The following is a 26,406-nucleotide window of genomic DNA, read 5'->3' as shown; positions in this document are numbered from 1 at the left end:
TGATATAACAGAATATAAATTTTATATTATAGGGTTATTGCATGAATATTGGGGAATATTGTCCCGAGTAGAATTTTATATTGCACGAGCTTGCAAGTGCAATACATGTTCTACGAGGGACAATATTCCCCAATATTCATGCAATAACCCTTTTATTGTATAGCAATATAATATTTGAAAGTAAAAATTGGTTTAAACTAAGATTTTGTCGTTGATGACGTCATAAATTTTGAAGATTTATTGCACTAGTGCAATATTAGAATTTATTACACCCTTACTTTTGGTTACTTTCTGTGGGAAATATTATATTGCTATTCAATAATATAGGGTTATTGCATGAATATTGGGGAAAATTGTAGAATATTATATTGCACGAGCTTGCATATTTTTTAATTTGATATAACAAAATGTTAATTTGATATATAGAGAATAATACATGGCAGAATCCGTATCATATGTCGTATCATCCCGAGACATCAATATCAGCCCAAGGGCCTTTAGGCCCGAGGGATGATATTGGTCGAGGGTGATACGGCATGTGATACGGATTTTGCCATGTATTATACGCTTTATCATATGTTTCAACAGAAGAGTATTATATGAACTGTTTTCTGGTTCATAGCACCGGGTTACCTTCAGTTCTACTTTTGTCTTGTTTTAAAGGCCTTAAAAAAGAACTGCTCAATTACTAATCCGAAGCACCTTGGTTACCTTACAATTTACGTGCTGTTGTTTTAAAAATATTTTGTTTATTTTTGTATTTTTTATAGTTGCATTTAGTGTGCCAAAAAATTAAGAAAAAAATTGACGTTCTTGACGTCACATACAATATGAAAACGACGTTCGTGACGTCACATACCAAACAATGACGTCATAAAAAAAATTGAGGAAAATTTTTCATAAGCAAAATAAAACAAAAACTGACTTTATGTAAAAAAAAAAAAAAAAAAAAAAAAAAAGTAGTGGTGTGATAAAGGGTAGGGGTGCGATAAAGGGTATGCGATAAAGGGTAAGGGTGTGATAAAGGGTATGCGATAAAGGGTGCGCATCAAAGTTGCGCGATATGGATTAAACAGCAGGCTATTTATCACATATGCAAAACTACTGTATTTACTACTAAACATATGATAAAACAAATTATCAGTCAGGGGCATTACTTAAACAAGTAACAATTAAAATTACCTATTCAAGTAATGTTGAAAACGAGGCTATTTTTAATATTACTTATATAAGTTACTTTTCTGAATATTATTTTTATAGGTGTCCAATAATACAGATTTTACTAGGTTTAACAATTTTTCACAGTCATCTGGTTATTTTCCCCCTCACATATTAAATCTAATCCTTCTGAAACACTAATTAACTTCCTGACGCACTTATCTTTCATACCGACGCTTCTTGGTCATCTCATTTTCCTCCAAAATCTTGAAAATAGACTGATATAAATAGATAGATACTTGTGAATTGATTAAGACTTAAAGTTATTTATAATTTGTAACCCAAACCAAGTACACATGTTCCTTAAACAAGTTTTAATACTAATTTTATTAAAAATGTATCAAATAACTTATTCGAGTAATATTTTTGTCATAAGTTTTAAAGTAACCCTTCATCTCTATAATCCTCTCAAATATAATAAATTCTTAACTTTATGATATGAGATTATGTAAAAACTCACCAAAACTACATTTAGTCTATGTTTTATTGAAATTTAAAATAACTCTATTAAGTAATTTTTTTATTTTCAAAAACAAAAATTACTTATAAAAGTAACTTTAAAAAAATACTTGTTTAAGTAATGCCCCTGACTGATTATTAATTTGATAAAACAGATTATTAATTTGATATAACAAATTATTAATCTGATATAACAGATTATATATTTGATCTAACACATTATTAATTTGATATAACAAATTATTCATTTGTTATAATATATTATCAATTTGATATAACAGATTATCAATTTGATATAACAGATTATCAATTTGATATAACAGGTTTTCAATTAGACATCACAAATTATTAATTTTATAGAAGTGACATTTCCATGCTTCTTTTGACAATATTTTATGGTAAACTAACGTGGAATTTTGCCATAATTGATACACAAAATAGAAATTATTATTTCAAATTTTGAACCTCAAATCTACGGAAGATACTGATTATACACATATGCACATGTATGACACAAACAGTTGACTGAATGAATTAGAAAAACAGGAATAGAAGATTAAACATTTTGTGGTTCAATTTTTATTTTTGTCCAACTCTGGAGTGATACCTGAAGCAAACTAAAGTTAGAACGGAAAGCAATTTCGAGACGTGCAGACGTACGATACGGCAGGGTTAAAAAAGTAATATGGCTGTCACGATGTAATTTTGTATTCTTATTGGCTGGGTATGAGTGGACTAGTAAGTTTATTGTCCATTATTGTTTATTATACGCCTCAGGGCAATAGTTGCATCCGAGGGGACAATAAACTTACTATTCAACGAATATCCAGTCAGTAAGATTAGTGTTTAATTAAAAAAAAAAGACAACTGACAGAAAATGGTGGGGACAAATCAACTATCGTAAATTCGTAATATAAAAAGCAGAAATCCAACCAAAGTGTTTAACTTGTACTTCATAAATACTCTTACATGCAAAGACTACGTCTTGCACTGACGAAAATCCGTGATTCAATGTAAAACGCGACATCGTTACTCCCGCGGTATTTTAAAAATCGTCCAATCCAGTGGCTGCATTTGAAATTCCGCGAAATATTATGAAACTTGCGGTCAAATAGTTTCATTGAGTTCAAATAGTTGGAAACTATTGACCTATCAAAAATATTAACGCTTGCGATTACAAAAAATAGTAAAACTATTGTATACTTATTGTATATAGAAAATGATAAGTAAGGTATAATAAAATCGTATATTTTTCATTGCGAACCGTGTTTGACGACTATTACTTGATTCAGTAAGTTATTAATACATATTTAACGCATGCATACACCTTTTTCGATAACCTATCAACTTCATACATTTGAGAAACAATAAAAATGATACTTAATACTACCAATAGACACCTACGGAAACTGTCATACACCAACGATTAGGATTACAATTACACTTACAGGTAGCATATAAATCTTGGGCTTTCTCAAAGTGTAAAAGATAAACCTCGATCCAAAACAATGTATTAAACGATAGGAATGTTTTTTTGTAGTTGAAAAACGATGTTTTCTAATATATTTGCAGCAACACGTTAAAATTAGTTATTGTATACGGTGTTATCAATGTTGAAAATGCTGTAATTGTACGAAGTATGAAAGAATGAACTAATATTATTTAAAAAATAAATTTAAAATGAGAGACACAAAAAATGTCGTTGCAGTAGCTAGATTGGGACAATTGCCGAAAAAAGTCAGCAATACTTTGCGTTTGGAAAGGTGCAATCAACCATGAAGCATGTTAGGATGTTTATTCTTTAGACATACTTTCTCTCTTTTGTTTTGTTTTAAAGAGAATGAAGAAATAAAGCGGACGGAAGTTTTTGAGCTATTTATTTTTCATGAAATTTCACTTGCCGTTCGGTATAATTTTGAAATGATTTATTTTTCCTGAATAGGACAAACAGGGGTCAGTGTCTGTGAAACTAGGATTTTCTGGTTTCCAGACAATAACTTCAATAAAAGTCTATGGATCTCTATAACATTGTCCCACAAGGTTCCATACCAAAAAAGGATTGCCATAACCGTTTAGGAAAAAGAGCCACAAACTGATTTTAAACCGGATTTCCGAAGGAAAATATTGGTCATTAATTTGTGTGATCCTCTACAGTAGATAATTCAGCTAATCTGTAATATTCCATCTTCATGGCTTATATAGCATGTACTGTGTTACGATGCTAGATAAAAACTGACGAGGAAATGTAACACGCGGCCACTGAAAGCTTGATTTTTTAGTCGAACCTAAAAAAAGGTGGTCGTGTGGTCTAGCACTGGGCACTGTGCAGGTCGATTTGGTGCCACGATATCACAGAGCATGAGTTCGAATTCCGGCCAGGGAAGAACAACAATTTGCTTCCGCAAATTTACAGATCTAACATTGTTAGGCTTTATGTATACGAATTATATATATATATATATATATATGTTGTGTACAAGATGTAAGTTTGTACAAATTATAAATTGAACAGGATTTTTGTACAAGTCATAAGTTTGTTTGACACTTACAAGTTCTTGCACCAGGTGACTAAATTCTGAAGTGTATCAGTTTCATGTTTTAAATTCCAATTTATATACTTCAACCTAATATTTTATGCTATTCTCCTATTCCTCAAGATGGAATTGAGGATATCTCTAAATGGTTTAAATTCTAATTTAATTTTCTCCTTATACCATATTAATATCCATAAACAGTCTTTTTGGTCTTATAATGTTTTTGTATCAATGCTCAGTTTTATAGTCTGTATCATGTAGTTGTAAAAATATGTCAGAAATATGCGAAACAAAAGACTGAATGCTTGCATCAACTATTTGTGTTAAGCAGTTAATAAAACACTAAGAATTACAGCAATACAAAAACTTGTACAAAAAATCTGTACAAATTATAATTTACAATTTGTACAAAGTATTACAAATTTGCAGTCCCTATTCTCTTACATGAAGCTCGTCCTGAACATTCATATACTATTAACAACGTTATGCAAACAAAAATCAATGAATTTATTAAATAAAGTTCAACCATGAATCAATATATTTTCATTTACACCCCAGCTCTATTGTTATACTTCATAGTTTCTATTTTTGAAACACGTGTAAATTGAATAGATCTATTGTTACAAATAACAATGGATTTTGACCACAGGCTGTGACAAGCGGGGTTTCTGGAAACCCCTGCTTCTACATCCCACAAACAAAGTCCATTGTTATTAGTAACAATAGAAATTGATTATTCTTTAAATAGAATGAACACAAGAAATTACTTACAGTGTTCACTACAAATTGTTTCAAGATATAAAAAAAAACATTTAAGGAAATTCCAATAGCGAAAAAAAAATTAAGCATTTATTTTAAATTAAAAAAATCCTTCAATTACTCCTTTGCTGAAAGTAATAGTTTTTTTTTATCCCAGTCATATGTTACTATTATAAAAAAAAAAGGGGTGGAATTCGAATTCTCGCCCCCCCCCCCCCCCCGTTATCCAGTGGCCGATCCGGGGTAGGGGTTCCGCGGGTTGGACCAGATTTAAAAGATCAATGCATTTGACTTATATGAACCCCCGCCCCTTTCTTTTGAGTTGGGAACCCCAGCTGGATCAGCCCCTCTTCCGCAGAAGAGAGAGTTACGAAATATTACATCTGTATCTTTGTATGCTGAGCGTGGCTGGAAGTCGGGTTTCTATTGCAGACACACTTATCCCTTCGTAGGTCCGTATATGAATGTTTATTCATTCTCGAGTAGTGGGGGGCCTTCCCCCCCCCCATAAAACCGTAAAATTGAAAATATAGTTATGATTACCTTTATTAAACTGATACAGGTAAGTACTTTGGGTTATAATATTACCTTTATCTTTTAAATTAGTCTCATCTACCAAATCCAACGCTTGCTAAGAAATGTCGTCCGTCTCATACCCTTCCATATTGACAACTGCATACAAGGAGCATGACGTATTTTTTGTTTTTAATATGAATACACGATACGGTCAACCTTGACCTGCTGATCCATATCAACCCAAGGATTTATTTGGAATATGCAAAACAGCCTTGACATTGGTAAAACATACTCACTTGTCAAAGTGTGAACGAAGATAACCATAAAAGGCTACTAGTGGGTTTTCATGTAATAACAAAAAAAACTTATAAATCATGGTTTGATATTGTCAATAAAATATATGCTTTCGTTGTTTTTTTTCATTTGATAATCAATGTTAACAATATAGAGTTTTAAAAGGGGTGTAAGTTAGTTATACACCTCGGGATACGGCATGTCTGGATAAGAAACCCCTACGGCCTCCGGCCGACGGGGTTTCTTATCCAGACATACCTTACCCTAGGTGTATAACTATTACTTCCACCCATTATATGCTAACGTCAAACTTCATCTGTTTACTTACGAGTATCTATAAATACCTTTTTGTCACAATACTAATTTAATTTCATGTCACTAGACAATAAAATCAACTAACAATCTGTTTTCTAGCCTTAACATTTAACCTTATGATGTACCACTTACAATGTTACATTTTTGATTTTCTGCCAAGTATATCATACATTTCCCATTACATGGTTTTATTTTTAGATTATACAACCACGTGATATGGTAACGTAGTAGTAGACGGTGAATATCTTATTTGTCTCTGCTGTTATAGTCCGTAGTTTGTGACTAGCGTGCGTTTATTTACAAGTATAATAAATTACAAATATAAAACATTTGTTTAAAAGGTCTATCCCCTCCAAAACATGATTTATTTGTTTGTTTGTTTGTTTGTTTATTTCATTTGTTCAATGAATATTTTACCGTCTACCAATCAATTGTTCACATAACGAGCGAGAGAGAGAAAGAAAGAAAAAAACCCACACAAGTAATAGAAAGAAACCGGTTTAAAAAAAATAAAAGAGGGGAAGGATCAAAGTGTTCATTTTCAGACAAGGGTCAATATTATTGTGTTGGTTTAGTTTCCATATTTAGTGAAGAAAGCTTTTGTTCTATTTCAGGTCCCGAGCGCGTCTCTCATGCCAGATTTAAATATCACGTGACGCGGGAAGATAATAGCGAAAAGTATATTTATTCCTTTTTATGTGGAGAAGGACAGACAACATGCAAAACGACAGACAATGTATTGCTTTTGTAATTGTAGATACTTGATGTTTTGATCACAGCTCACGAGCACTGCATTCTTTTGATTAAATTGATCCTGTGTAAATTTAAAACATGTTAATGAATAATTCCATACAATGTACATTTCTCAGCAGCAGCTTGTAATACAGACTAGCTTGTATTTTAATCTAGGAGCAGACATTTTATTGTAGAAATTCACTGATAATTACTGAGCTAGCAAGCGAATTTTACGGCATGAAAATTTCTTTTTGCTACGAAAATTCTTGGGAGGTAACTGCACAACTAGATGAACATCTTTTACTCTAGTGGCTGCAAAGTTTGGGTCAATTGGGCATGTGGTTTCAGTACAGGAGCGGACACAATAATTTGATCAATGCTTTTCGAAAAGAATTGTAATAACATTATTAAAAACCAATTGTATAGCGAATAAATCAAGGTCTTTCTATGAAAATATTCAAATTCGGTTTGAAATGCCAGTTACAGCGTCAAATGATGGCTTGTTGTATGCTAATTTAAAAAATATATGGTTTCTATACAATTTTGTTTAATAAGGGAGATAATTTGCGACTTCCGGTTTGAAAACTGACACTTTCGGTTTACTTTGATAGTTTGCTTGACACTGATTCCAATAATATATGGTTCTATATACTTTTACATAACATATGTACAAAAATAGCTTCTGGTTTACACATTGTCAAGGTAACTTCCGGTTGGCTTTCCAACTTCTAATGATAATTCAAAAAGTTCCATGACTTTATCATGTATACCAGAGACATATAAATACAGAGATCGGCAACTTATCGTTGCGGCTATTAACCAGCGGTCAACTTCACGCGTGTGCACGAGATTTCTCGAGAGTAGAAAATTCGTCAAACAATCCGCCATATTGATTATTTACAAACAGCTTTAACGTACAGAAAACAACCAAATTATAATAAAATACAATCTATATAAACACAATTCAGTTAAGAATAACTTGCATTTATGTAGAGGCATAGTTTATTTGTAATTTTAAGCTTTCTTTAGTAATAGTTAATAAAATTATAGGCGAATTTATATCCCGATTCAAGAAGCCCAAATTTTAGATTCAGTACTCGATATTAAAAGCTCCCGAGTTTTGGAACAAAAATAAATAAAACTAAGCAATATTTCGAGGTTGTGCTTGTTTAATCAATGACATATAAGGTCTTTAAAACGGTTTCTTCTATCATAGTTCGACTAGGATAATCCTGAATAAAATGATCGTTGGATAACAACACTACTTGAATGGTCTCAAAATGGCTTCAGAGTCATAATGTTCTTTGACTTGAAAATTAAAGCAATGATAATTAAATTACTAAACACATGCTAATGTTCTTGTTGTTAAGCTCCATTGTTTAAACATATTTATTTATAGTGGATTGGGAAACAAGTTTTGCAACTTATATTAATCCCTTTCCACTTTGCAGGTGCGAGTGCTGCCTTGTAGCGGCATTAGCCTACTCTTTTTCGAAATCTACAAGGGTGTCTTTAACGTGCAAGAGATATGGCTCTCTCTTAACACGGGTCCGCCATTTATCGTCCCCTTCCGAAGGACTATCATCGTTTCCTCAAGACCATACTCGCAAATGGTGTCAAGGGAGAGTCGAAAATTGAGTTCCTGAAATTTTCATCCCGAATGGGAATCGAACCAGGAACCTTTGCCTGTTAGTAGTCCGATGTCCTAACCACTACACCACGGCTCTCTTATAGTAAGCTCCATTGATTCAGGTTTTAGTGTTGCTAATTAAAAATCTTGATCATGGTAATAAAACTGTTTATAATTTGACACCTATTAATAAGTAAACATCCTGTAAGGTACGTGAAGTAAAGATCAAACATGTTATGTTAACAGTAGCTGTATAATTCTTCCTCTTAATAAGTTAGTAACTCATGTAATTAAACCACTTGGACATGAAGAAATGTCACCTGTTGTTAACAAATTGATGAAGTCTTTCTAGATTAATTATTAACATCATAAACAAGGTAGTGTGAACCCCTGGTGTTAAAACTTGAAACTTTTTACCACAGTGTAAAGTAGCCCAACATATCTTGTCAAGTTGTTATGCTTAATAAGGCCGTGTTCACACCAAACGCCGTGTACAGTAAACATGTTTACAATTAGTTTACCGTAATATACACTGGTTTTACATTACATTTGTTCACATCTATACACCTTGTTTAGCTACCTGTACATAAGATTTGTTCACACTTGTAAACTATATGTCATTTAAATGTTAAATACGTAGAACTGAATTCAAAGTTTTTTGACATTTTTTCTAGCGGTTAGAGAACGATCATTTGACTTCAAAAGGGGGGATGGAAATATTCCGATCCCCAATTTGATAAAAAAAAAATCTGTTCATACAGATGATAAAAAAAATATTCTGAATCAAGAGTTTTCCCATACATTATAGTGGTTAATACTGAAAAAAGTATTTGTTCACCAGCATCGAACAAAAACCGGAATAAAAACGTACGCGCGGAAAAAAAATCTGACTCAGATAAAAAAATAACTGTCCCCCTTTTTTGAGTTAAGATGTTGCTACTTTATGACAGCCATTTTTATAATTTGTAGTACTTTGAATAAACTAGTGATGTCTCGATTACGCATCAAAAAACGTTAGCTGCAGCAGCGTGCTTACAGCCGAAAAAAAGATATTAGGGATCACTACATTTTTATCTTTTCTGTTTGTTTCAAATGGTATTTCTTCTCCAAGGAGTATTTGGTTAAGGAATAGGGTAACGTTTTTATTTTATTTCAAGTGTTATTTTATGGATCTGAGATACTAGACAAACATATCATTTACCCCACACTTTTTTTAGTCATGCATTTATGCGTGAATCGTTGTTTGAGAAAAGACCAGTCGCGAATATTTCTGTGTACGTCAAGTCGATTCCGGAAGACCTTTTCAAATGAATTAGGCAGCAACTATTTATTTCATTTTTTTTTGGGGGGGGTGTCGAGGGATAGGGGGCGTGGGCTATAGATCTTTTCACGAAAAAATTTGATGACAAGTCGAAATCAAATTTAGCATTGTATAAAGTGGCAACTGAGGGTGAAAGAAACCAAAAAAAAATCATGGCCAAAAACTGGAAACATTTTTTTTTTAAACAAATCCACGGCCCACCACCACCCCACTCCCCTGCCTTTATGTTTTGTTTTCAACTATAATAGCACCCCCCCCCCCCCCCCCCCCCCCGCCGAAAGTCAATTATGGGTTTGGCAATGATGCTGCTTAGAGTCTTGATCAGGGGTTAATAAAGTACGTTAAAAAAATTTAACAAAAAAAATATCTGTAAAATTAAGACAACAATTTCTGTAAAGAACTATACTAATACTTATCAAAAAATATCAATTTTACTCAAAAATAGTTTCCTCCTTAAATATATACACGATACAACTAATGTCCTTAATGCCTAGTTTTGTGTACACTTAACCTAAACAAGGCCTACATTGACTATCGACTGTGTGTAGATAAAACATGATTTAAACTACATGTAAACATTGAGTTTTATCAATGGGAACGCAATTGTGTTTAGTTTACGTGTGATTTACACTAACACAACACCGAATTTAGGTCAATGTGAACACGGCCTAAGACATATAGTTTTATAAATTGATCATAAACCCACTTATTCATGGTATGGTATCAATATTTCTGACCTGACACTACGTACTTTGTATTGCTTAATTCTTTTGAATTTAATATGCAATGTTTCGGGATCTTTCGGGAATTATCCCAGGTAAACCCTCATCAGAGGTCGACCTAAATATATTTATTTCGAATCTAGAATCATAGATAGATGTGTGTCTGTTTTATAACAGTTTTTTTTAATTTACTACACGTGCATATAAGTCTACGATGTAGCTAGTCTTTTTACGGACCCTTTTTTTTTCTAGTGCACACCTGTCGCTAGAACAAAGTCGTCGTCACTATCTACAATTAGGTTAGTGTCTGTGTATTCCCCTAACAATATATCTAAATCTAAATAGCCTCGTCCCATGATAAAAAATCTGTCTTGGACATCGTGAATATCACAATAACCACCAATCATCAATTTTAATATAGATATAAATATTGATATGAAATTCAATTTTAAAAGGGGAAATTTAGCTTGCTGACATCTTCGACATTACACAGTTATTTCCTGCAAAGGTAATAATTTTCCACATACACACCTATAAATCATGAGACCCTCTAATTAACAGACCGATTGATGCTACATGTAAACAGTCTCATTATTATTCACCTGCGAATTTGTTTACAATACAAGATTTTAATTCTGAGAGTCTTTGTCCTGGTCCTTAATACAAAGAAATACAAAAGGGTCTTCCGAGTGATTATTATCGATTATTAGACTACCGCTAATCTCGTTATCATATGATTAGAGGATGCTGGGTACGAGTTTACACGCGTGAAGTCAGCGAGATTTACAAGTCGCTAATCTCTTTAGTATACATGTCTCTGTGTATACATATGACGTCAAAGCAGAGGTAAAAATCCAGAACGTCTAATTTACAAATGACCCTGAACTCAATATCAATGCCCAAGAACCTCAAATCAAAAGACCCTAGGTTTTAATTATATATTACTAATGAGTTATTTCACTATACGTGTTATTTCAAATATAAAGGTGAAGGAAACTTCAATTTAATGAAAGCGTACCGAAAAGTAATTTACGACAAGTCGCCACTAACAATTGAGTGAAAATATATTGTCGATATCATACGTTTTTTTAAAAGAAGTGAAAATATGACAAAATCAAAATTTAGAATATGACATTGACCTGTGTGGGTTTTTTTTTTTAAACCAAGGACTTTACAAGTTTCACATAACTATCACTAATATCAAGTAAAGTTCTTTTGTTTCGCGGTGTCAGTCACAAAAGAATATTAACTGTACAATATCATATACCATATTTGGAAACAACAATACAGCGGAGAGAAAAAAATAGGCGAAAGAAAAAAATCATAATCAGAACAAAATCAATAGGTTTTTACACGAAAAAGTGGAACGACCTAATTATTTTGATGATTTATTATTTGAAACCACTAACAAAATAAATTTTAAAGGTCGGTGTTTTTGTTATATTTTTTTTCCAAACCTGCAGATGAACTAAATTTGTTTTTCAAGACTAACAAATGCCAGAGGCTCCTGACTTTTAACAGGTGTATCAATGCTACGGAGTCTGTGAGATCTCAACCCTCCTATTATAGCCATTTAAGAATAAACAAACGCACATCATTACTTACATTAACATCTAAATGGCTATGATACAAAAATTAAAAAGGACTACAATCAGTTACTTACATGCCAGCTCCAGACCTCAATTTAACTGATAACAATATTGTCTCCATCATATAAAAGTCAAGCTCAATCCTCCTATTACAGGTTTAGTATCATGCCATTATAAAATATATGTGAAGACCATAACCCGTATTATGTCAACACTTTTTTTTTTTTTTTTAGAATACTAGTAAATGTTTTTATTTCCGATACCAAGACCCTGCATGTATGAGTGAATCAATATAAGCACCAAAAAAAAAGTTAGTTTATGAATAACCAACGATACTTCAATTTACTTCATACAAAATATGTAAATATCTTTTCAGAGAAGATAGAAAAATTCTTTTGAAGGCAACCTGCATGCAATTGAAGAAATGTGATGAAACCTGTTCGTATTTCTTCGGGGAACAACAAAGGTAAGAACATTTTTGAACTTCTCAAACAAAAATTATTTTTTTCCGGAAAAGAGTAGGTGCAAAAGATTTACTTTATGCCTAATATGCTGATAATAATCAATCCAACCAAAATAGTCTTTAATCATAATCGCAAGAGAAGGTGAACTGTGGAAACTCTTGTTTTGTGAGTTTAGATATCAAAGAGTATATCACTATTTTTACACTCCTTTGAATACATTTATTCTTTATTTTTAATTGTAGTCTTTGCATATTGCTTTTATGGGTACATTTGTAACATGTTTGTTTTTCTTCCATGAAGCATATTCAGTTAATATTAACCAGTAGAGGCCAAACCCTGGGTGCGTGATTTTCGAGAGATATAAGTGGCCAATGAGACAACTCTCCATCCAAGTCACAATTTATGAAATTTAACCATTTTAGGTCAAGTACTGTATAGTAATTGATGGCCTTCGGCTGTTATCTGCTTAATGTTCGGGTTGTTCTCCTTTTGATATATTCACATTTTCCATTCTCAATTGCATGTACAACGCTTTTCTATATGGTATATTTAAACCTTTCGTTCTACATCCTGTCGATTCTTATTATTGTTACAAATGTAAAACGTCAAAATTTTCTCAAACTTCATTTTCATGGTGTAAAACCTAAAAAAACACATTACATATAAATTCCTACACTGCAACAAGTGTATTACAATATTTCTGCACTCGAGACAGTTAAATTTTATTATTTAAAGCGCGAGGCTTGTCGAGTGGAGAAATATCGTAATACACGAGTTATAGTGTCGGAATCTGTTTCTCTAATGATTTTTATCCTTCTTTTTCAAAGATTTTTAGAAACTTGTGTTCTTTATATATGCGATGTCATACGGCATTGTCGCCTTTTTTTATGACGACACAATAGGAAAATTCAGAAGAAAACCAAACATTTAGACGTCATAACTAAATTTCGACTAATCATTTGGCAATTTTGTTGAATTTTCATCTCTGTTGAATTGTTGATTTTCGTACATTCTTAAATAGAAAAGAAACGAAAAAGGAGAAATAGAAATACAGTACAGACCACAGACGAAAGTTGATATACCAATAATAAATATATATATCCTAGGATATATTACAATTGTTATTTTTAGGGGTATGTGTAATCGAAATCTAGTTTGTAACCTTTTTATATTGACAATACATAAATATTTTTAAGGTCCACGTCTTAGTCTGTTGATTATAATTATACACATGATTCTTCTTGATCAATGCATTTCAACCGGGGCAGATACTTGTAAAAGTGAGTATCACAGAGGTTTTTTAGTGTTCAGTGTTAAGTAAAGTGCTATGTCCTGAAAATTATGAATGAAATGAAATTAAAGGCATCTGCATTCAGAAAACAACCAAAAGGATGCATACAGAACGTCAAAAGACATCCTGATTTTGTTGAATCTTCGAAATTTATATTGAAAATTGAATATTTTTGTTTTTCATAAAGAAGACGTATTTTCATATTTTCACATTTTTAGTTGTGTTTGATATAGAACTTTTAGTTTTCATTGGATGCCTTCTAGCAACTGTTAATATCAAGCATAAAAAATGTAAGCCTTTGATTTATAAGAAAGAATTATACATCTACATAATATCTATGTTTCTTAAAAAAAAAAATTTTGGAAGAGAAGTCATAATACAAGGACTTACTGGCTTATCAAAAACAACATATAAATCTTTTTGCAAAAAGTACAAACCGTCAAAAAGTACAGTAGTTAAAAAACAATGATTTGAAAAAAAACAAACTATTGCTTTAACAATTCAATTTATTTTCCTTAAATACAATACTTTTATAAATCTTTCAGTTGATTGGAATATTTTGACTAAACCTATTGAGTTAGACAAGGCTGTACAGTTGCAATGTGACATAAAAGATGAAAATCTCTGCCCTGGGACTCCAAGATGGGAAGGTGGACCTGAACATCAGATTATATCAATTGGTAACACTGTATTTGATAACAAAAAGTATGAAATATCCAGTTCTCCTGGTAAATACACACTAAAGATTCTAAGTATTACGAAGGAACATCTAAACAGTCAATTTGTGTGTCATGTCAGATTTAGCAAATATGCAGAAATCTTAAAGGATAAAAAGCGTAAGTTCTTAGTGTAGATTTAAAAGGCAACTATTTATGCAAATCACCTTAATACCAAATTAGATTGAAAAATTAGCAAAATATTAGCAAAATTTAATTGAAGTGCGTGGCATTAATTATTTTCCCGTAGAATGATATGAATCTGCATAGAATTGTAAAATCTTACCTTAGGAGCCGAGATTTTTTTTTTTTTTTATAAAATCGGAACAAACAAATCTTCGCATGTTACTTACAGAATTCGGTCAGTTGTCATTAAGTTGCATTTAAATTGCGGCATGGTTTCTTTTTATGTTAGTACACTCAACATATATATCATGTAAAGAGTAGTCAGTTTCACCCATCATGTTGCTTATTGTACGACTGTCACAAAAAAGGATATGGACTACTATTTTTTCTACAGTCTCTTTTATAGACGTATACATACACATGCTATTTTTGTCAACAGCTTTATGATGGAAGTACAAATTCTGGTCAAATAGGGATGTTGTTGTACAAATTACTACCCAAACATATTCTAAAACAATAACTTTTCATATGCTTTCGCATGTTAGAATTCTTTTACTACATTATAAATACACATACCTTTCAGTTAAACATTTGGTAAATATTTTGACTTCAAGGCATGAACTAGTATGTTTACTAATATAAAACGCATTTTTCGTGTTACAAAGAAAACAAATTGTACAGAAGTGTCTATTTCAGCGGTTTATAGTTTAAAAGTGGAGAAGCCAAAACTAATGAGAGACGCAAGAATTTTCGCAAATATATCTGCAGTTCCTGTTAACAATACATATGGTCAATATTTCTGGTCTAGACATTTGGTTGATAAAAGTACCGAAGACGAAATCCTGTCAAATAAAGACAAGTTCCTAGAAAAAGAAGAAGACGATGGGTTAAGTTTAACGATAAAAAATGTTTCTACAGGGGACGTCAATATGATATACAAACTCAATTATAGTGATACTGTGTTCATAGCAAATGTCAGACTAGAAAACCTATCAATGGAAACAGATGAGAAAAAAGGTAAGTCCGTTTTATAAATTAACTGACCTTTAAACAAAATCTTTATGTATGCGATATAAATGTAACAATGTTAATGGAATCTTTGAAGCCATTTGAGAAGATTAAATTTAAAAGTGAACAAATTTAAAGAAAACCCATAATTTTCTCAACTAAAACAATAAGTTCATGGGACCATGTGTATCATACTGGATATAATTGTTTGACAATCATAATTAATATTATTTTCTTATATTTAAACCAGCATATAATGGTGATGTGGAATTTGAAAGAAAACAAAACTGTAAAAACATTTTATACTGGTCTTTGGAGACATTCGCCGAGTTGAACAGGAAGCATGAAAATTTAAACCTATTTTGTCAAAAATTAAAAAAGCAAGGTCCTGAGCGTCACTGATGAGTCTTATGTAGACGGAACGCGCGTCTGGCGAATTAAATTATAAGCCTGGAACCTTTGATAACTATTAACATGTCGAAATGTACTATTGTATTGTTTATTTGTGTTTTTATTTGTCCTGAATATTCTTGCATTTATTTGTATTGTAGTCGTGTCGTGTGAGGTTGTCCTTTTACTGTGATATGTAACATTGCCATAAAAGCGCGGGGTTTTGCTTGCCACAAAACCAGGTTCAACCCACCATTTTTCTTAAAATGTCCTGTAGTAAGTCAAGAAAATGACAGTTGTTATCTTATAGTTCGTTTCTATGTGTGTTGCATTGTTGTTTGGTTTTTTGTTGCACTTCAGTGTTTCTGTTGTTTCGTTGTTTTCCTCGTTTTGTTGATGTGTTTCTCTCATTTTTAGTTTGTAACTCGGTTTTGTTTTCTGTCAATTGATTTATGGCTTTCGAACAGCGACATACTACTGTTGCCTTATTTAATCAATTCCCTGCAATAGTTTTAATAATAACTAAAAACAAGAAGGAACATGTACAGTTTTCAATGAAGTTTTATATGCCTTATGTCAACCAAATTAAAGCATAAACGTAATAGAATCGAAATGTCCCATACAATTATGGCACAACTCCGTTCATACTGTACATGGAGATCATAAATAAACTTCCGTTTTCCAAAAAATAGCAAAAGGCCGACCATCGGTTAAAATGTTGTTCAACTGGGCGAAATTCACATGTAGAATGCAAAAGTACGAAGAAATTTTTTTAATAGATGTCTACAGAAAAAGCTTATACATTCAATAGTTTTACCACTTTGTTCTATGTTAATACGTTGATACTTTTTCTATTATCTTACTAGTTGTTTATTTCAGCATTCGATATTCGCTTGTTGAACCGTGACGTTTAAACAGTTACAACTACATAATCTTTTTTACATTGTTTTTGTAATTTGATTTTGAGTACAAAATAGATATTTGATAATCCCGATTTGTCATTACGTTTATATTTTATATGTGCTTTTTATCATATTGACAAAGAAAATATAGTGTTTTTTTTTTCGCTTATTATGAGAAAAAGGAGAACTATATTTGGTGTATGGTGTCCTTACATGGTGTACATGTACGTAGAACAGCGGTCATCTGACCTTGTTCTCATTTCATATATTAGGATAATGGTTATTTTTCCGTAGTGAAGAATGCATTTAAGATATCAAATGCAATAGGTCAACTTCGAGTATTTTTGGTGTATTGAATGATTTTAAAGTGTACATCTCCGACTAGACTGACAGGTTTCATTTAACCTTTTCTGTTTGGTCTGTTCCTCAGATACTATCAGCAATATATCAGCTGTATTTGGTGTCTGTAATGATTGCAAGGTGAACATTTCCGTCTGTTATGTTTCACCTGCCTCTGATACCTCATAGTCAGATATACCTTGTCATACATGTAATGAAATGTAGACATTCCATTATCTGATTCTGTCAGCAAACGGACAGCTATGATTAGTGTATAGAATGATTTTACATGTAGAACAGGATCTGCTTACCATGCCGGAGCACCTGATATTACCCCAAGTTTTTGGTGGGGTTCGTGTTGCCTAGTCTTAAGTTTTCTATGTTGTTTCTTGTGTACTATAATTTTTCTGTTTGTCTTTTTTTCAGCCATGGCGTTGTCAGCTTATTTTAGATCTATGAGTTTGACTTTCCCTCTGGTATTTTTTGCCCTTTTTATACGTTGTTTATGTCTGTCTGGCAGAGTTTATCTGACCTTGCACATGTTTGTTGTGGTTATTGTTCTTTCTCAGATACTTAAGGAAATAGGTGTTATTTAGTTAGTGTATGAATTGGTTGCATTGGATAGATGGGACTATGTTTAGTTGTCGTTGTAAGGTCTGTTTCTCAAAGCAATAGGCTAACTATATTTTGTGTATGGTATGATTTGGAAGTTGACATGTCTGTCTGGCAGGGTTCACATAACCTTCACTTCATTTTCATGGCCATCCGATTTGCTCCATCAATGATACTGCTAGAAGGCGATTTCAAAAATTTCAAGGTTACCTTAAAGATGAGAGCTATACAGAAGAAAATACATTGATAAAGATTTCTTACATGCTGACAACATCAGCCGAGATAAACTTTACAATAAAATTAGAAAAAAAGGTCAACCGAAAAGACTTGTGCGTGCTGACTTACCATCCTAAATTCACATCTTAACCTCGAAAATTGAAAAGAAATAGAAAAGCGATCCAAGATAATTCATGAGGTACCCGCACTGACCATTAGTAGGCTTAAAAGCCTTAAAGACTTAATAGGTTGCTGGTGATAGCTGATTTATCCTCTTCATCGGTGGGCTTTTGCAAGCGATGTCTGACTGGTAACCAAATACAGAATACCCAGACCATCACTCTACTGGCACAGAGAGCACCATGTTTAGCAATGCTAATGTGTCTCTCCTACAATGTAAATGTGGTAAACAGTATAAGGAAATCTTACCAAGACGAACCATTATGGAAATACCGAAAATTCTTGTAAACATGAATTGATTGACAAGCAGTCAACAGATTTGACAAACCTGTCAATAATTGTAACCACGCTAGAATAATAAAAAAAGGATGCCGTGACACGAGTGCAAATCATACAAGTTCCCCACCAGAGTACAAATAAGGTTATGACAAGGATTATAAAAAAGACAGACTGAAACCAAGTATCGTCAAAAGTTGATGAAACGAAATAAAACTTCTACAAAATGCAGCTAAAGACAAGAAAAGTATTTATGTTCTAGTGAACACGATAACGCAAAATCTGGCTCACATGAGGCCTAAATCAATATTCTAACAGCTGTGATGGTAAACGGTTGTTTGAGCCTGGAAATGTTTAAAACATAGAAAGATGTAATGTTACGAAAGAATTCGAGGATAGTATTCACTCCATCTTATTTCATATTCTTTAAACGAAAGGGAAAAATAACGACACTTGCCCTTTACCTGTTTTATTGAAATTTAAATATGGAAGAACCAACTGTAAATTTAAATCATCTAAGAAGGAAAATCAAATATATTTTTTTTTTTTATTCCTGACCGTTTAAAAAAAAAAATATGAATGCTATTTAAAAACCAAAATTAATTTTAAAATAAATTATAAAAAAATATTGAACATTTAAGTGAAAAATCGACATGTAAATGAGATAAAATGGGAGTGTAAATGTTATGATAGTTATCAAAATTAGCAGGATTATAACTTAATACGTCAGACGCGCGTTTTGTCTAGATAAGACTCATCAGTGACACTCAGATCAAAATAATTACAAAAACCAAACCTGTACAAACTTGAAGAGCATTGCGGACCCAAAATTCTAAAAAGTTGTGCCAAATACGGCTAAGGTACTAGTAATCTATTCCTGGGAGAAGAAAATCCTTAGTTTTTCGAAAAATTCAAAGTTTTGTAAACAGGAAATTTATAAAAATTACCATATAATTGATATTCATGTCAACACCGAATTCGAAGTGCAAACTACTGGGCTGGTGAAACACTCGGGGACGAAACGTCCACTAGCAGTGGCATCGACCCAGTGGTGTAAATAGTTATCAAAGATACCAGGATTATGATTTAATACGACATGCATGTGCAAAATACGATTGTGTAGACCGAATCATAGCTGGAAAAGAACAGTGTCAAAGCGCAAAACCGTAATAGATACCTGAATGAGTGTGAAATAGTAATGATAAGTGCAGAAAAATCAAATGGATTACTGAATAAATGATGTTAAATCGAAACTCTTAGTGGACATTGAATGCCTCCCAAAAAGGTTTTTTTTTACATACAAAAGGAGAATATCAAATATAAAAAAACACACATATATGAATGTTTAAAAACTCAATAGTTGAACAAAACAAATAAAATTAATAATCTATCTTTTTTTCTTTTACTCAAAATGATTAAATATAGAATATTATATCAAAAAATATATCAAATCAAATAAGTTGTTACCATCATAGCTAAAAAATCTAATTGTATAGTTTGAACTCTTAATGTGATAACTACGATATTTATCTCCGAAAAATATGTAAGTTCTTTTTTTGGCCAACCATTCTAATTAAATAATACTTGTTGCAGACACAAAGACCCTTGAAGGAATAGGCAGCTTTCATGGAGGAATTCCAGTTGTAGCAATAATTGTAGTTAGCATGGTTATGGTAATAGTTTTATTAGTTATCGGAGTTATTTGGATTATGTTTTACATATATAAAAGTAAGTTGGAACTATTAACGATACATATTCCCAAGTCTAAAAATGTTAACAAAAATAAAGGTAAGAAATATAAATATTTTGAAGAAAAGATGTAATTATTTATCGTATTCGAATACAATTATTTCGTCAAAGCAAGTGAAACAAGAAGCTCATTTGTTAACGACAACAGATGACAGCGAAAAGATAAAATTGCGTATATTTAATGGAATTTCGAAAACAATTGATTTATCCAGATTCTCGTCATTCAAGAAGTTACTTGATTATAATGCACTCGATTAGTATTCACATCCGGGGTCTCAACCTTCTCGATAAAACCTCTATTTTCATGGTCGTTGATAATGTCACCGTTTATCTTAAGCATCACTGGTTCTTTAGAGAGTCGGTTTATCACGTTTTATGTTCTCTTTCTGGCGATCATCTCGTTGCTAGGCAACTCCGGATGTTCCGGTTTCCTTGGAAACTTGGCGATGTACCTATTGTCTTTCAAATGAATGTTATATTCTTGGATAGTGGACATTTCTTGTAAGTCAGTTTTCGCTTTCACTTCGCTGTCTTTTCTCTTTCTATGGATTCGATTTCCCAAAATAAATGTAGTTCACATTCTTCTAATCTGTGCGAGGTCATAATATTCATGATCGATGACTTTGATTGACTAGTACTGTTAGAATTTAATTGTAGAGGTCCTGATAGCAAGTATCCTACTTAGGACTGTACAGCGGTTGGTCCTGGTCCTCTAACAACTCTGTCTCCAACTATATCCCAATAATAATCCGCGCCAACGAAGACTGATACCTCAAAATCTTCGTCCTGTAAAGCTGGGTGGGCTATTTCAATCCATTCAAATGCGGAAAACTCGATTGGTTCCTTGCGTATGTATGAATTGGATAAGCATTATGTGGTACCAGAAGAACTTCAATAGGAATAAGCGTGTTCGGCAGACCTTTTAGATAGATAGTAGCAATTTGTAGATTTCCAACCTTCTTGTTGGATTCAACGAAACCGGATATCGTAATCGTAAGACGTGTTCAATGTTTCTTATGCTTTACTTGGAGTCAATGATATACATAGAGCCGTCGGCAAATGAAGACGTTGCGGGCCCATTGTGACGTAAAATCGCGGTAAAACGTTAACCAACTAAAAGAGTATAAAATAGATTGAACTGAACACAACTAATTCACAACAATTATGTATCACAATGATACTTATCTGTTAAAAACAATTATACTGGGTAGTTAAATATATGTATGTAAAACTATGGGAGTTTAAAGTCATTTGAATTTTTCCCTGGTGAGGCTGTTAAAAATAAGGGGGTCCCTAAGTTTTCGACCTCAGCCACTAAGGTATAATGTATTATGAAATGTTTGAATACAAATATTTGCTATCGTTTAAAAAAAGGAATAAAAGATCGTATTAAGATCGTACATAAGAACAATCTATATATTAAATATGTTGGAAGAAGTCAACACCGAGTGGGACACCACGGCGAGAAGGAGAAGAGAAAACTTTTGGATCCCCTAACTCCACACTTGAGAATCTGATGGTCTTAACAAAAAAGACTAGAAAAGATACAGGAAAGATAAAGAATAATTTAATACAAAGCATCGTCCTTTTTATCCCGTAATATTGGCCAATGGACGTTGCTAACTTCAACTATCACTTATGCATTTTCAAGGCAGCTAAATCCAAGTGCAACATATACATTGAGCTGCAAAATTTTATTATTTTCAAGGCAGCTAAATTCAAGTGCAACATATACATTGAGCTGCAAAAGTTTCTTATCATCTACATCCGATTTCACCTGGATAGATGCACGCTTGATAAAGCTAGTTGGTCTAGCGAAATATTGCGTTTATTTTCATCATTTTTTAAATATTTTTAACATTCTTGTATTTTCATACTAAATAGTGTGTTAAAATTAAATTGTTAGGCAATCTTAAATATGTTGGATGGATGTAAGCTTAGGTAGCACTAAATACACAAAAAAAGAAAAAAAGAAAAAAAGATAAGAACAAAAATTATTATGTTCAAACGGAAACAGTTTGATACGAGTACAGCAATATCAATCAAAGAATCATTTTGCACGGTGTTTATAACTACTCATATTTCTGAAAAGGATAACTTAATATGTTCCTACTAAAATATGGTCTTTGAAATAGCAACTAAGCATCAGATATTTTAAAAGAGCTGATTTCTAAAACTTTTGTAGAGTGGACATTCTAAAAAACGATGAATCGAATGGACACACACATTCACAACTTGGGTCATTTATTAAATTAACAGTCTGTATTATTCACCTATTAAAAGTTAAAAGACTACATCTGTGTCGTAATTTTGTATGCCATATATTTTCCACCCTATTTCCAATAAGGTAATATTTAGGTACCACAAATTATTTCGCTGGTTTGTATTTTATAAAATTTGAGATGATTAAATTGATATAATATATGACAGCAAACAATTTCATGCATGATTTAGAAAATGTGTTCAATCGACATCTCGGTACTCTATAGTTAGAACAGTTTATAGTATTATGACAATTATTATTTTCATCAACTGAAATACAATTCATAAGATATTTTTAAACATTATTATTATGTAATTTATGAAATACACATACTTTACGTATATTTCTTGGAACTCAAAGTTTCCAATCCAGTTTAAATAGAAGAGATTCTTTGCTAGTAAATTGTGGAAGTACAGTGATATTTCTGTCTGCCTCAAGATGCAAGCGCTCTATTATTTACGAATCTCTATCAAAGAACCCATCCCATAGCTTGCATGCATATTCTAAAAGGAGAAGTTTGTATTCGAAGTATATCTTATTAGGAAATTTGTTTCTGTAAGAGTATATTTCAATTTCCTGAGAACAAAAATCTGGTCAATGGAACTACACAGCCTGTAGTGTCTATCTGTACTGACTACTTGCAGTTTTTAGAAAACCTGTTACCCAAATATTAATGGTCATCGCGTTTGTTAATAAATTGTTTTTTTTTTTTTTTTTTTTATCTCAAATTACTTATCTGGAAATTACTAGTGATTAAGAGTCTATGCTCAATCCCTGAAATATTTCCCCTCTTCAAAATTCAGTTTAGTGCCTGTCTTTTTGGTTCTTACAATACAGTAAGACCTTGGACCATACCCAGTTTAGATTACTTAACGAAAATGTTACTGACTGAGTTTAAAATGTTAACAAGTGCTCATACCTGGACCATGGCCAATTGTGTTACCAATTATTAAAAAAAACTGTTGTTGAAGAAATTTGAAACGCTTTGAAATATGATTACATCTATAACAGTTCATGATTGATTGTTTGGTATGTGTTGCCCAAGTTTACGTTTGCGGAAGACTAAGTATCAATACCTACAAACTTTCATAATCTACATTTGGTATATTTAGAATTTAGAAAAGAATTAACTCTACCAATTCCAAGATTTATTGATTGATGGTTGTGTTAAACCTCACTTATAGTATTAAAATCGTGGTTGCCAGTTGTTTTTTTTACAAATGATGTCTTTTTGTCTTAAGTGATAACCAACTGCGACCGACGAATTTCTAAGTGAATCCTTTTCAATTTCTGGTATAATTGCGTTTATACTGAAGTTAACCATGCTGAGATGCAATGTATTGAATTATGAACAGATATATCATGTTAAGGAGGGATATTTGCGAAAAATACCAGTCGAGGGAATGTTAAATTACGCGCGAGCCGTAAGCCGAGGGAAACTCATTCTGAAGACAGGTACTTTTTCGCAAATACCCCGCAATAACATGCCATATCTGTTTAATTACACGGAATGTTAACATTCAAAAACGCATTGATGATCAAGAATACAAGCGTCCATTCGGATAGAGTATTTTTTGGCAAATACTACGGCAGAGAGGGTAAAAAAGGCATATCCTTTTTGAATATACCCCGGCGGCATTAAAAATGAACGATATTCATTTGATAACACATCTTCGCTAGCCAAGGGTTACGATTGGGTTACGATTGGAAAGTAACCCTTGGCTAGTGAAGATGTTGATAACAGTACATTGGTGAAAAATACACTGGCTATCAACCAATCAAAACCAAGGATTCTTACATAAGGTGTAATTATAGAAAAAAACTTAATTTGTATCAATAATATTAGGAAAATTTGGAGATATGAATAAGAATGTATTTTTTTGTTGAAATACAACAATGGCACATAACAGGCTGGGTTGTTGTGGTCTGCCTTTATTGTAACTCAAGTTATTCATTCATGTATATTCTTTCACCCCAGAATTATCAGCTCTATATAAACGACAGTGTGTAATGGTCAATGGCTAAATAAGGAATATGAAGAACATATTTTATTTTTCTGTTTCAGGTATTGGAGAAGAGGCAAAACACGTTTTGCGAAAACAAGTTAAATACTCAAGAACTTGGCAGAGTAAGTTCGTTATTTGATGCATTGCTAGTAGTAGTATCAATCTTTCAATCCGTACATTGTCTTTTCGCCATTTTCTTGTTGGCAACTGTGTAGCCTGGTTTACTATATTTATGCTTTTATTGGTCCCTTCTTTCTCCTTGTAAATGTTAAAGGGCTTTGGGGGTAGGCCAGATCACGTGTATTGTCGACCTCTTGTCTTGCAATAAATAAACGATAAATAACGTCTTTTTCATTTACAAGAAGTGTTATTCAAATGGTGTAACACTGACGTCTGGACTTGCCATATAAAATGTAAATGACTAGATATTTGAAGTAGCTCACGGGATGAAATATAAATAAAATCATTTTCCATTTACGTCTTTCCTGTCGCATCAGTTGATATGAAATTCTTTGAAAACAGAAATTTTTCTTATGTCATTACAACTATATATATATTTAAAATGGAAATACGAGATTCAAGTATATTCATCATAGGCAAACTACTAAGTCAGGGATTTCTCTAAGTACTTAAAGGATTATCAATAAGAGGCTAGTATAAAATCTTGGAATATTGATCTCATTGCTTAAGATTTTATTAATAATATAATAAGCATAACTAAGAATATATTTCCATACAGTAATGGACACTTTCGCTCCAACATCCTGTCCATCCCCATATTTTGCGATTGAACAAAGCCATGTTGTTCTCATACTGCTTATGAAATCTTTATGCACTGAGTAATATTTTCAACTTAATTGGGAGTCTTTGTTTACTCCTTGGTTTTGATTGTCGGCCTAAATGCTGTAAAAGCGTTGATATACACCAAAAACCCCAAAAAATATTTAAAACTACATGCTCTTGTAATGTCAAAAGCCTTAATCTTGTTACTATATAAGACGTACCTCCATTACTATGTTCCACTGTACAAATCTTAAAATAAAATACCACCGTATTATGCAAGACATACCTGTAATAAATATATTGCTTCCTCATTGCATATCGAAAGCAATACCTTTAATTATGGCAGGTTTAGTCAATTAAACCCTGAGAAAGATTACTTGTAAATTGTGCATTACACTGTCAAGTGTATATCTATATGCTTAATAGAAAAAAAAAAAAATCGGAAATATGTCAAAGAGACAACAACCCAACAAAAGAGAAGAAAACAGACTAAGACCAAAAATGGTTCTTTTATGCAGCGAGAAAATCTCCAATCCGGAGGCGGGCTTCAGCTGGCATTTTATCATTAATGTATACTACTTCAGCGAAATGAACGCTCTGCTAAGTGCATTCATTATTGCAAGTGATGTATTTCAATTCAAACAGGAAACTGGTTTTATTTGTTAATGTTGTTAATTTTTAAACTTTAAGCATATCATTTCTTTAATGGTAATAAAAGAGGGACTAAAGATACCAGAGGAACAGTCAAACTCATAAATCGAAAATAAACTGACAACGCCATGGCTAAAAATGAAAAAGACAAACAGACAAGCAATAGAACACATGACACAACATAGAAAACTAAAGAATAAGCAACACGAACCCCATCAATAGTAGTGAGGTATTTGATAACGATTAAACATATGTTTTATTTAGAACAAGGAAAGCAGTTCTCTTCTAATCGTTAAATTTGGTTTAGTAGATGAAGAAAGTCTTCAAATAACTACAAATTGA

The 26,406-nt window shown here is 32.3% G+C and overlaps 2 protein-coding genes across 2 annotated transcripts in view; one reads left to right on the top strand and one right to left on the bottom strand.

The window, feature by feature from the left end:
• The window catches only part of LOC134684300 (sialic acid-binding Ig-like lectin 11), a 22,044-nt gene extending 15,971 nt beyond the window's left edge, over positions 1–6,073 (bottom strand). Inside the window, exon 1 of the mRNA XM_063543586.1 lies at positions 6,039–6,073. Within this exon, the coding sequence (XP_063399656.1) occupies positions 6,039–6,073 (35 nt within the window). The remainder of the gene's footprint in view (positions 1–6,038) is intronic.
• Positions 2,916–26,406, top strand: LOC134684298 (uncharacterized). The gene is made up of 8 exons (XM_063543585.1): positions 2,916–2,968; positions 12,469–12,558; positions 13,753–13,836; positions 14,393–14,683; positions 15,386–15,706; positions 20,206–20,285; positions 24,690–24,752; positions 26,329–26,406. Exons 2-8 carry the CDS (start codon positions 12,522–12,524, stop codon positions 26,404–26,406), a joined length of 954 nt encoding a protein of 317 aa, XP_063399655.1. The 5' UTR covers positions 2,916–2,968; positions 12,469–12,521.

The sequence above is a fragment of the Mytilus trossulus genome, chromosome 9, assembly GCF_036588685.1.
Source record: "Mytilus trossulus isolate FHL-02 chromosome 9, PNRI_Mtr1.1.1.hap1, whole genome shotgun sequence".
In the NCBI taxonomy this organism is placed as follows: Eukaryota; Metazoa; Mollusca; class Bivalvia; order Mytilida; family Mytilidae; genus Mytilus; species Mytilus trossulus.
This window is presented reverse-complemented; position numbering and strand designations above follow the sequence as displayed.

Coding starts and splice junctions, on each gene's coding strand:
- LOC134684298 (XM_063543585.1), top strand. CDS start 12,522: ATGAAACCTGTTCGTATTTCTTCGGGGAACAACAAAG. Junction 13,837..14,392: donor CGGGGCAGATACTTGTAAAA/GTGAGTATCACA, acceptor TAAATCTTTCAG/TTGATTGGAATATTTTGACT. Junction 14,684..15,385: donor AATCTTAAAGGATAAAAAGC/GTAAGTTCTTAG, acceptor TGTCTATTTCAG/CGGTTTATAGTTTAAAAGTG.